This window comes from Microcebus murinus, chromosome 8 (genome assembly GCF_040939455.1).
Source record: "Microcebus murinus isolate Inina chromosome 8, M.murinus_Inina_mat1.0, whole genome shotgun sequence".
NCBI classification, from domain to species: Eukaryota; Metazoa; Chordata; class Mammalia; order Primates; family Cheirogaleidae; genus Microcebus; species Microcebus murinus.
Window position 1 is genome coordinate 677,742 of NC_134111.1, and position 13,452 is coordinate 691,193.

General features: G+C 34.3%; 1 protein-coding gene across 1 annotated transcript; it reads left to right on the forward strand.

The window, feature by feature from the left end:
* Positions 1-1,959: 1,959 nt before the first annotated feature.
* On the forward strand, positions 1,960-12,046 carry LOC105858394 (uncharacterized). Its single transcript, XM_076005407.1, has 3 exons — positions 1,960-2,001; positions 2,494-2,589; positions 11,079-12,046. Exons 2-3 carry the CDS (start codon positions 2,556-2,558, stop codon positions 12,044-12,046), a joined length of 1,002 nt encoding a protein of 333 aa, XP_075861522.1. The 5' UTR covers positions 1,960-2,001; positions 2,494-2,555.
* Positions 12,047-13,452: the final 1,406 nt, after the last annotated feature.

Genomic DNA, 13,452 nt, shown 5'->3' on the forward strand with positions numbered 1-13,452 from the left:
TGTCAAGCAATAGGACTCCTGCATACATTCATGATAATTGAGTTTAGCCTTTGTACCAGAGATAAGTCACAGTTTCTTCTCTGTTGAGTTTGGTAGAGGCAGATCAGTGTGGTCCAGATTCCCATTCCTGTGGCAGAAACTCCTGGCACCTGTGGCAGAGGCAGGTATCCAGAAGAAAAGACAGGAAAACCTCTCATTTTGGTCTCCATGAAGGAGCTGATCATAGCTGAATCTTTCCTGTGACGAAAAACAAGTGATTGTAGCCTTTCTGCATTTTATGTTCCTCCTGCTTGTGAATATTGTGTAAACAAGTGAATAAATTGTGCTGACTCCTTTCAGGTCAGTCTAAAGATTTAATTGTAATTGTTCTACACAATCTCACCTGAAAAGAAATTTCAGAGTAGGAGAAGAAGAAGAAGAAATGGCTAGTTATCAGGTAAGTGTGTCCCAGATTTGGCATTGTGTCCACTATTTCTTCCAGATAGTCATATAGAATGTAAATTTTTTGAACTTGTAAACCTTTACTTCTTTAATTCTGATGTGTATGCCTAATAAGTTTTGTAACTACATTTTTTTATTTCTTCTTATGGTAGTCAAGGTTCTCTGGGAAATCCTTCCTTCCTATATAACAGAGCCTGCTGTACATTCTCTCCCACAAGCTTGTTACTACAATAACCATGTTTTCTAAGAAATATATGGCATATAATATTAAAAATGTTCCCATCGTGAGAGGTAAAGATAGAATAATGTGAATGTTTGAGATTCCCACTGGGGATAGGATAGAGTCTTTGGATTTGAGTGAGGAAGGGAAACAGGTACTCTCAAAGTTTGATCTAGATGCTTCATCATCTCTACGTAATATATTATTAGGAAAGTTCAGAAAGAAGATAGGATTGATTGCCTAAGATAACCAGAAAATTATGGAAAAACTATAAAATAAAAGACTTGCTCCGTATGATGCTAAAGTATTTACATACATTATTAAAGATAAAACATGGGAAGTATCTGTATCTGAAATTTGCATAAATCTGATGATTCTTCATGGTTACATATTGTTGGCCACTACCATCCCAGCAGTGATTTTGTATCCTCCTCTTTGCAACAATGCCTAACACCAATTTATTCTGCTAAAGTTATGCTAATTTCATTCACTTGCTTAAGGTGCTTTCTGACAGAGTCATCCAATATAAAGTTAATTGTTTTTTTTCTTTATCATTAAGTGTCTTGTGGAGATTTACTGACTGATGTGCATGAGCCATTACATTTAATCTAGAAGCTCTAATTTCTTCTTATAGCTTGCTTTGAAAAATGAGGGCTATTATCTGTGTTCTGTTCAGATGAACTGAGATAAATTCAAAGTCTACCACTTTCCGGATATTGACAAAATACTCTCCTTAGGCAAGAAGCATTGTTGTCAGTAGTTATATTATGTGAAATACAGAGATTGAGACCCCACCCCAGATCATCTGAATCAGAAGCTGTATTTTAACAAAATCTCCAGTTACTTATTGTACTTGTAAAAATTAGGTGATACCTTCTGTCTATGATCCTGCATGTGAGAAATATACACAATTTATTGAGGTGATATAAATATAACACCCATAAATTTATATTACCATTGTAAGGCCCTTAATTTTGTATTAAATACTTTATCATCCATAGCAGAATCATATGCACAAAATTTCATAGATCTTTTGTGATCCTCATTCCAGTGGATAAGAGAATATATTCAAGAATATCAATGTGCTAGAAAATATCTTTTTGGATAATTCCAGTCACTCATATGTCAGAAACAGTTCTCATAACTCATTTTCCTTGTAGTCAAGTGAATAACTCTCTCTATGGCCACTTGGGAAATATGTGTCTTTTTACAGGAGATGGTGACATTCAGGGATGTGGCTGTAGAATTCTCTCCAGAGGAGTGGGCATGCCTTGACAATGCTCAGCGGAATTTGTATAGGGATGTGATGTTGGAGAACTACTGAAACCTGGTCTCCCTTGGTAAGGATCACATATATACCAAATTCCTATTCCACATTAAGGACATTATTTTATTTTTGTAGATACTTTCTTAAAGGTTTCTACTTTACATGAATGAATTTTATATCCATGCTTTTACAGAAACTTTGAATATTGTTGTTCTGTAAAATAAAATTATTAGATGTCTCGTTATCTTAAACCTTTCCCTTTCTTGGGCCAATATGTATATTTCACACTAGATTAGTGGTTACTCTAGAAATCAGGGTATATAATAGTTGCCTGCACCTTAGAATAGAATTTCCACCTCTTATTTATTTGGTGCTAGTGGGAATTGGTGCTCTCGTCATAAATTAGAAATAATTTTTTGTCATTCTACAGGGTCTATGAGAAAACAATATGTTGCAAAGGTATTTTATCGAATCTTCTGTAATGTTGTGTCTACTAAGGATAGCACTGCATTAGTAATTGGAAAGTCTTCAGTAAGAGTCATGTGAAATTTTTCTAATGAAACAGGTCTTGCTGTCTCAAAGCCAGAGCTGATTGCATGTCTGGAGCAAAGGATAGAGCCCTGGATTATGAAGAAAGAGGAAACAACAGTTAAATACCCAGGTAGGTGAGATTCAGTGAAGCACATAACAAATGTTAGAGAGGTATATCTCAAAGAGGAAGGCAGATATTAAAAAGTGGCTTGGAATATTCTGTTCAGTTGGAAAGGATTTTTAGAAGCCTGTGTAAGATGCTCTTTATCTTCCAGAAGGACATCTTTTGTCCCAGACTCTTTAACTCTCTAAGAATTCTACCCATGAGGTGATCATCCTTAGAAGTCAGTGAGAGCCATACTTCTTGTGATGGCTTATAAGGGACTACATTATCTATTAGCATTTGTATTGTTTAGGAGTTATGGGACTATCTGTGCATATTTTGAAGACCACGACATTAAACCATCCTTTGACAGGGTTTTGCTCTCCTGCCATTTCTTGAGTACAGTGGCTGATCATAGCTCACTGAAAACTCAAACATCTGGGCTCCAGGGATCCTAAAACCTCTGTCTTCCAAGTAGCTAGAACTATGGGTGTGAGCTACCATGGCCAGCCATTATTTTTCATTATTATTATTATCTGGTAAAAATGGAATCTCTTTATGTTACTAGGGCTGGTGTAAGTTCCTGGCCTCAAGTAATCCTTCTTGCTTGGTCTCCAAAAGTGCTGCGATTATAGGTGTGATCCTCCATGCCCAGCTCCATGTTTTAAGTTCCTTTTGATGGGTCATTTCTGAAATGTGTAAAGGGGAACAGTGGAGATATTTGGATTTGTTTCTGTAATACCAGACACCCTAGGGACAGATAGTCATATTTTATGCATCATAATTTCCAATTCTAAGTTTTCAGAGGCAAGTCTACAGAAAGTCAGGCTACTAACTTTGTACAAATGCATCGCCTCTGCCTAAATATAAGAAAATCTAATGTTATTTCACTTCTAAATAATCTTTTCTAGTATAAATAAGAGTAAATTTTCAACTTTATTATAGCCAAATACCAAAATGATAATATAGTTTATTTTGCACACTCACCTTATAGAATTCCTAAATAATCTGTCTCATTCAGTGCTTCACATATGTGAATATATTTATACTCCCAATAGATTCACAATATTTTGATAACTTATATTCCATAATTTCCTCCTGCTTAGTAGCATCAGAATTGTGTCATTCATATGTGTGTATGTGTGCATATATTTCTGTGTGGGGGGTGTTTAATGGGTGGAAGTTTCCACAAATAAGAATTGTATAACTGTATATATTTATTGTACACACTGTAGTGATCAGATGTGTGTATAAATGGTAAAACAATATAATAAAGGGCATAAACTATTCCATCATCTCACATATTTACCATTTAATTATACTGAGAAAATTTATTAATAGAGAAGTCTATGGTCTTAACAAATTTTAAGCATATAAAACATTATTAATAACCCTAATCATGTTGCCATACAATAGATCTCCAAGATCTATTCATCTTATAACTAAAAGATTTTACTCTTAAACATCTCCTCATTTTTCCTGACTCTACACCCTGGAAACCACCGTTGTACTCTTTATTTTTGTAAATTCAACTTTTTAAAAATCATTATCCATAGCAATATTTATCTTTCTGGGAATGGCTGATTTTACTTAGCATAATGCCTGCTATGTACATCCATGTTGTTGAAATGGCAGGATATTTATCATTTTCATGGCTTAGTAATAGTATATGCTATGTGTTTGTACAATCATTTTTTATTCTATTCATCATAAGCAGGCATTTAGTTTGTTTCCATTTTCTTGGCAAATGTGCATAATGCTGCGATATATATGGAGGTGCAGAATCTTCTTAAGATACTGATTTCTCATGGTTATACTCATAGGTAGAAATGGTGAATGACAAGGCAGTTGTATTACTTACATTTTTTAACAAATCTCTATGGTGACACTGTCCATTTACAATCAATAACAGTGTACAGGGATTGCTTTCTTGCACACTCTTGTCCTCACTTATTATGTCTCTTCTTGTGGACATTAGTCATTTTAACAGTTGTGAGGTGATACCTTATCATAGTTTTCATTTGTGTTTACATGATGTTTTGGTGATGCTGAGTTACTCTTCGTGTTTCCTGTTGTAAACTGGTATGTTTTCTTTGAAAAAAATCTACATCAACTTTTGCTTATTTTGAAGTGGGTGATGACATTGTTTTGCATTTGAAAAATATGAGTTTCCTATGTATTTTGGGTGTTAACATATTATGCAATATAAAATTTGAAAATATTTTCTTTTGTCCTATATGTTTTCTTATTTTGTTTTTTTCCTTGCTGTGCAGAGGATTTTAAGTTTGATGCAGCCAAAATTGTTCAGATTTTGTTCTAGTGCTTATTTTATCATATACAAAAAAAAATTGCAAGTCTTATGTCAGGTTTTCCCATATTTCTTCTTTTCCTTTATACTTTTTTTTTTTTTTACAAACATTACAGTTTTATGTATTCCATTTAAAATCTTTATTATATCTGGAGTTAGTTTGGGGTATCATATAAGAAAAAATAGTTTGCTTTTATTCATTTGTTTTTGAGTATCCAGTTTTCCAGCACCAAGCATTGAAGAGCCATACTTTCTGCATCGTGCATTCCTAAAGCCTAGATAAATGTTAGTTGACCTTATGTGTTTCAATTTATTTCTGAGCTCTCCATTCTCTTCCATTGTTATTTGTGTCGGTTTTTATGTGCATATTTTGCTGTTTTTATTGCTCTCACCTTAAAATTTACTTTGAAATCATAAAGTGTGATGCTGGAACCTTTTTTCTCCTTTTGCCTTATTGTTTAGGGGTCATCAATGGTATTTGTGATAGCATACAAATATTAGGATTTTTTGGTTAATACTGTCAAGTAATGCCCCTGGAATTTTGGTAGGGAGTACATTGAATGTATACATTGCTTTGGATAATATCTTCCTATTTTCTCATGCCATCTTCAATTTCTTTTATTAATATCTTATAGTACTCAGTGTGAAGGGTTTTTATTAAACAACTTTGGTTAAATATATTTCTTAGGAATCTATTATTTTGATGGTATTTTACATGAGAGTGTTTGTTTTCCTTTTTTATTTTCTACTTTATTAGTGTGTATTACATACAGTGTGATATCTGTATGTAAATTTTACATTCTGTGACTTAACTGAGTAGTTTTATTACTTTTAAAGCTTTCTTCCTATCCTCTTTATGGTTTTTGATATATAAGATAATATCATCTGCAAATAGTGTAATTTTTACTTTTTTCTTTCTAACATGAGTGGATTCTTGCCATGTTCTTGCTTAATTTTTGTACTTATGTCTTGTAGTGTTATGATAGTATAGAAGCATTAAGAGAAGTTGCACATTATTTTTATATTGGTATCTGTGCATGTGAAGAATTAAATACATTTTCCAGATTTTATAAACTGGTTTTGGAGGGTAAAGATTTTTTCTTTTGAGTACTAAGGCTAAAGGTCTCTCAACTAGGTTTTCAATGAAGAGTTGCTGTAGCTAGGTCACAAGACTGCCGCTTGCTCTTCAGTGGAGTCTGCATCTGGTGGGCCCGTTCCAAAGGGCTTGGGTGATTTTCTATCCTCTCTTGTTGCTGGGTATACTGGTTGCCTTCAGGATTTTGATGTGTATGACACATACTAGGGCATGGTTGTGCATTTCAGTCTGCATATTTTGGGGCTAAACCCATATATGTGGGTGGGCGTGGCTCCCAAGGAGTACCTTGGAAGAGTCTCTGCAGGTCACTGTGTGGATCTATGCACTGAAAGAACTGGACATGGACTATAGTTGAGACTGCTGTAGTAGAGTCACAGTTCTACTTTACAGATGATAGCAAGACCAAGTTATTGAGGTCTGCTTCAATGGCTGCATATACGCCTGTCTCTCCCATAGTCTCTGGATGAGCAGCACCACTCCCACTTTGTCACAGGGAAACATTGGAGACTCTGTGTATCCAAGATGGTTGACCCATGTTGCAGTCTGTATTGAGGACAATGGGTCCTTAAGTTTGTCAGCTGGATGAGAGCCTGAATACTCAAAATGACCCTCCCAGATCTATGGTTCCACTAGAGTTTAATGACCTTCCATTTGAGTCCTCAAATTCAGATAATTGTAATTGTCCTTCAATGGCTGCCAAATTTTTGTTGTTCTTTGGGGAAAAAAAAAAAAAACAAGTGGATCCTTCCCCTCCCACGATATAGCTGATTTGCTCTCCTAATGTATTTTAAATTTGTGATCTATTATATTTCAATTTTTATAATATTTAGAATCAAAGATTCAGAATAACATAGTAGCATTTCAATTTTTCTACATTCTCACCATATGTATGTATCTGCATATGCTTTTATTTACTTAAAAGTTCTCAATCTAATGGGTGTGGAGTGATATCTCATTGTGATTTTGTTTTGCATTTCTCTAAAGATTAACAATTTCTAGAATGCTTTCAAATTATGTTTGGCAATAAGTATATCTTCTTTGCAGAAATGCGAGATCAATCTATTGTCCATTTGTTAGTAACGTTATTCACCTTTGTTTTTGAATTTTGATCATTGTTTACTGATTCACAATGTTAACTTCTATCAAATATGTGATTTGCATCTATTTAACCCATTTTGTAGGAGGCATTCTGACTCCACTGAGTTTTTCCTTTGTGCAGAAAATTTGAAGAATGATAGAATGACATTTTTCTTCTCTTCCTTTTTCTTGATTATGCATTTGATGTTACATCTGCTAAAACACTGCCAGGACCAATATCATGTTGTTTCCTTTATATTTTCTCTAAGAGTTTTATACATGTATTTCTTATGTTTTAGTATTTAATTTATTTAAGATATATTCTATATAGTGGAAGGGAAGGTACCAACATCATTTTTTTCTCTCATAAATATTCAGTTTTCTACAACATTCGTGGAAGTGACTCTTCTTTTTCATTTCATGGTCATTGCAATCTTGAGGAACCTAAATTTTGTCATGGACACAAAGGTTTATTTCTGGGTTCTCCATTCTGTTGTTTCATCTCATTATTTGTCTTTGTGCCAGTAGCTCATTATTTTATTCCTGTAGATTTGTTTTTAAATCAAGAAGTGCTATTCCTCCTTGTTTGTATTTCTAAAACAGTCTGACTATTTTTTGTTCCAATACACTTTTGAATTTATTTTTATATATCTTCAAAACAAGTATGATAGGACTATTATAGACATTGATTAAATTTGTATGTCACTGTGGATAGTATTGACATCTTAACTTTTAAAAATCATCTGACCATTGATCATGAATGCATTAAAGAGTGTGTTTAATTTTGACATATTTTCGTATTAGCCAGTTTCAGTTGTGCTTTGGATTTCTAGTTCCACTTCATTTATGTCAAAAAATATATGTGGTATGTTTTTAGGTTTCTTCAACTTCATGAGACTTAAGTGTCCTAACAGCATTTGCCATGTATGATTGAAACTACAGTGTATTCTGCTGCTTTTGACTGAAGAGCTCTGTAAATATCTTTTACATCTAACTGGTCTATAATTTTTTTCCAATATCTGTTTTCTTATTTATCTTCTGTCAAATTTTTATATTCATCATTGAAAGTGAGGTCTTGCAGTCTCTATAACTAGTGTGTTGCTAGGTGTTTGTTGCCACACTTCTGTCCATACTTTTGTTCATATTTTCTTAATATATTTAGAAGCCCTGATATAGAATATATTTTTTAAAACCTCTATGCTAAAATATGTACATTCCATGTATAATATCTGTCTAATTGTATTCTGTGCCATAGATTTCTCCTAAATGACCCATTTTTTCCTTATAAGAGTCTTTGTCACTTTCGAAGGTTTTTGACTTAAAGTGTATTGTCTTTAATTATGGCCAAAATATCCTCGTTTTATTTTTTATGTAGATTTTTTTTACAATTACTTTCAACCAGTTTGACTTTTTAGAGGTAAAGGAAGGCTTTTGTAGGTGGCATATTGTAGGGTTCTGTTTGTATTTTTTGATACATTCATCTTATTTTTCATTAGAGAGTCTAAACAATTTATATTTAATGAAACTTCTGAAGGAATAGTTTGGTGTTTATTTTATTATTCAAAAATTGAAATTGAGAATTTGAAAGGAATTGCTCAATTTGGACATCTTCACAACATTAGGTCTACTTCCCTTGAAGAAGAACATATTCAAGAGTGTGTTGTTTATTTTCCTATATTTGTGAATTTTTCTATTTTTCTTCTATTAGTCATTTTCAGTTTCATTCCATTCTAGTCAAAAATTAAAGTGTGTAAAATTTCAACTCTCTAAAATTGGGTAAGACTTGTGGCTGAACAGGTAGCTTTTTAGGAAGAACGTTTTAGGAGCTGTCAAGAAGATTGTATATTCTACTATTGTTGTGTAGAGTGTTTCCAATACATCTGTTAGGTCTAATTGCTCTGTAGTGTTTTCAAATCTTTTGTTTTCTTATTAATAATTTGACTGGTTTATTATTGGAATTGGAGTATCAAAATATCCTATTATTTGGTGTCTATGTGTTGCTTCAATTATTTCAATGCTATTTAAAATATACTTGAAAACCTTGATGTGAGATAAATATAGATATCATATATATGTATTATTTTCATAAGCCCTCAGTGAATGACCACTTTTAATATTTAATGCCCTTGTTTGTCTCTTGTCACAGTTTTGACTTAAACTATATTTTAAGAATTATAACATTTTTCACTTCAAAATAATATGCCTAATATAATTTTTAACTCCACTGCTCTTAGATGCTAAATGTTTTCCTGATATATCTTGCTATATTCTGCCAGGTTTAGTCTATTGTTCTCACCAGGTATGAAGTCAGGTCGCTTTAGATAGAATGTAGTTGGATTTTTTAAATCCCTTTATTTAACTGTGTCTTCTGACTAGAAACACTAGCACATAAATATTTACATAATTTTCTCAAAGGAAGGATTTACAATTTATATAATTTTAATTGTTTTATATGACTTTTATCATTATCTTTTCTTTCTTTCCTTCTGTCCTGCATTGTACCTCACTGATTTTTAGTGACATATTTTGTTTCTTTGCCTAGCTTTCTTTTTTTTCTCTATGAATATATTTTTTTTTTTTTTTTTTTGAGACAGAGTCTCACTTTGTTGCCCAGGCTGGAGTGAGTGCTGTGGCGTCAGCCTGGCTCACAGCAACCTCAATCTCCGGGGCTCAGCGATCCTACTGCCTCAGCCTCCCGAGTAGCTGGGACTACAGGCATGCGCCACCATGCCCGGCTAATTTTTTCTATATATATTTTTAGTTGGTCAATTAATTTATTTCTATTTTTGGTAGAGACGGGGTCTCACTCAGGCTGGTTTCGAACTCCTGACCTTGAGCAATCCGCCCGCCTCGGCCTCCCAAAGTGCTAGGATTACAGGCGTGAGCCACCACGCCCGGCTTCTATGAATATTTTTTATGATGTTCACTATGAGAACTATGTAAAATCTTTTGAACTTGCAAACTATGTTAAATGGATAACTACTTAACTTCGGTTGCATACAAAAATTCTTTTTTTTATTTTTTTTTATTTTTATTTTTTTTTTATTTTTTTTATTTTTTTTTTTTTTTTGAGACAGAGTCTCGCTTTGTTGCCCAGGCTAGAGTGAGTGCCGTGGCGTCAGCCTAGCTCACAGCAACCTCAAACTCCTGGGCTTGAGCGATCCTTCTGCCTCAGCCTCCCGGGTAGCTGGGACTACAGGCATGCGCCACCATGCCCGGCTAATTTTTTATATATATATCAGTTGGCCAATTAATTTCTTTCTATTTATAGTAGAGACGGGGTCTCGCTCTTGCTCAGGCTGGTTTCGAACTCCTGACCTTGAGCAATCCGCCCGCCTCGGCCTCCCAAGAGCTAGGATTACAGGCGTGAGCCACAGCGCCCGGCCTCAAAAATTCTTAATCTTTATCTCTGCCCTCACCTTTATGATGTTGATGTTAATAATTATGTCTTTCTATAATGTATATAAATTATCACATGGAAATGATCATTTTTTTATTTTGCCTTTCAAATTTTATAGCATAATTAAGTATTTTGCACCATCATTATGATAATGCAGAATTTTTTTCTTGATATGGGCATATTTTTTCCCAGAGAGTTCTATAGTTGTCCTGGGAGATAGAAACCAGCCATTGGTAAGGCTATAAAAAAACAGATGTGTGGACATGTGCCCATAGTTTCATTCTCTTTTGATAGGAAGTCCAGGACATAGGATTTTTCTACTAAAGTGATAACTCAGTATCAGCATGGAGGAAGGGCTATGGTGGGTAAATGCAACAAAGTTTCAATCCCCTTCCATGTGGTTCTTGGTGTTATTCTAAGTTCGGTTGCTATGAACAATTAGCAGTTATAATTTCTAAAAGAATCATGATTGTAAGTATATTTTTAAGGTCATACATCTATGATGGAAGTAATACCGTGGTATTCTAGTGTGCTTTATTGCTAATGTGCTTTCTATACTTTTGTATATTCAAATTGAGATGTATATTCACCTGAGTCTAGTTATTGAGATACTTTTTTACTTTCATTTCTTTCAGAACTGTCTTCCCATTCCACCAAAGACCTGTTGCCAGAGCAGGGCATAAAAGACTCATTTCAGAAATCAATAATGAGACTATATGGAAGCTATGGCCTTGAAAATGTACACTTAAAAAGAGATTGGGATTGTGTCGTTGAGTGTAAGAAGCAGAAAGTATGTTCTAATGGTCTTACGCAAGGTTTGTCAAGTTGCCATAGAAAAATCTTCAAATGTAAGTGTCTAAAAGTTTTCAGCAAATCATCAAATCTAAATATACACAAGACAGGACATACTGGAGAGAAAAGTTTCAAACTTAATGAATGTGACAAAATTTTTAATCACAGCTCCAATGTATCTGGACATAGGAAATTTCATACGACAGAGAAATCCTACAAGTGTGAAGAATGTGGAAAATCCTTTAACTGTTGCTTAAAACTTATTATACATAGGAGAATTCACACTGGAGAGAAACCCTACAAATGTGACAAATGTGGCAAAGCCTTTAACCAGTCCTCAATCCTTACACAACATAAAAGGATCCATAGTGGAGAGAAACCCTACAAATGTGAAGAATGTGGCAAAGCCTTTACCTATTGCACACACCTTACTCAACATAAAAGGATCCATACTGGAGAGAAACCCTACAAATGTGAAGAATGTGGCAAAGCATTTACCTGGTGTACAAACCTTACTTTACATAAAAGGATCCATACTGGAGAGAAACCCTACAAATGCGAAGAATGTGGAAAAGCCTTTACCCAGTTCACACACCTTACTCGACATAAAAGAATCCATACTGGAGAGAAACCCTACAAATGTGAAGAATGTGGCAAAGCCTTTACCTATTGCACACACCTTACTCAACATAAAAGGATCCATACTGGAGAGAAACCCTACAAATGTGAAGAATGTGGCAAAGCATTTACCTGGTGTACAAACCTTACTCTACATAAAAGAATTCATATGGGAGAGAAACCCTACAAATGAGAAGAATGTGGAAAAGCCTTTACCCAGTTCACACACCTTACTCAACATAAAATAATTCACACTGGAGAGAAACCCTACAAATGTGAAGAATGTGGCAAAGCTTTTAGGCTGTCCTCAATCCTTAGACAACATAAAAGGATCCATAGTGGAGACAAACTCTACAAATGTGAAGAATGTGGCAAAGCCTTTACCCAGTGCACACACCTTACTAGACATAAAAGAATTCATAGAGAAGAGAAATTCTACAAATGTGAGGAATGTGGCAAAGCCTTTACCCAGTCCTCAAACCTTACTCAACATAAAAGAATCCATACTGGAGAGAAACCTTACAAATGTGAAGAATGTGGCAAATCCTTTACCTGGTGTACAAACCTTACTGTACATAAAAGAATTCATATAGGAGAGAAACCATACGAATGTGAAGAATGTGGAAAAGCCTTTACCCAGTTCACACACCTTATTCAACATAAAATAATTCATAATGGAGAGAAACCCTACAAATGTGAAGAATGTGGCAAAGCTTTTAAGCAGTTTTCAATCCTTACTCAACATAAAAGAATCCATACTGGAGAGAATCCCTACAAATGTGAAGAATGTGGCAAAGCCTTTACCTATTGTACACACCTTATTCAACATAAAAGAATTCATACAGGAGAGAAACCCTACAAATGTGCAGAATGTGGAAAAGCCTTTACCAAGTCCTCAACCCTTACTACACATAAAATAATTCATACTGGAGAGAAACCCTAAAAATATGTAGCATGCAGCAAAGCCTTTATCTGGCTAAGAGACCTCACTCGACATAAATGAATCCATACAGGAGAGAAACCATACAAATGTGAGGAATGTGGCAAAGCATTTACCCAGTGCACACACCTTACTCAATAAAAGAATCCATACTGGAGAGAAACCCTACAAATGTGAAGAATGTGGCAAAGCCTTTACCCACATTTCAACCCTTACTCAACATAAAAGAATTCATGCTGGAGAGAAACCTTGAAAATGTGTAGAATGTGACAAAGCCTTTACCTGGGTAAGAGACCTCACTCTACATAAATGAATCCATACAGGAGAGAAACCATACAAATGTGGGAATGTGGCAAAACATTGTCCCAGTGCTCACACCTTAATATACATAAAATAATTCATATAAGAGAAAAATTCTACGAATGTGAAAATTGTGGCAAAGTCTTTAATAACTGTTCAAATCTTATTAAACATTAAAGAAATCATACTAGATAAAAGTTAGATAAATGTAATGAGTATGGAAGTGCTTATGCAAAGTATTAGCCTTAAAATGCACAACAGTACTTAGAGTAAAGTATAATAATGTAGAGTGCTGACAATACCTTTAGTTATAACAGACATCTTATTGGACATGGGGGAACTTACACTGAAAGAAATGC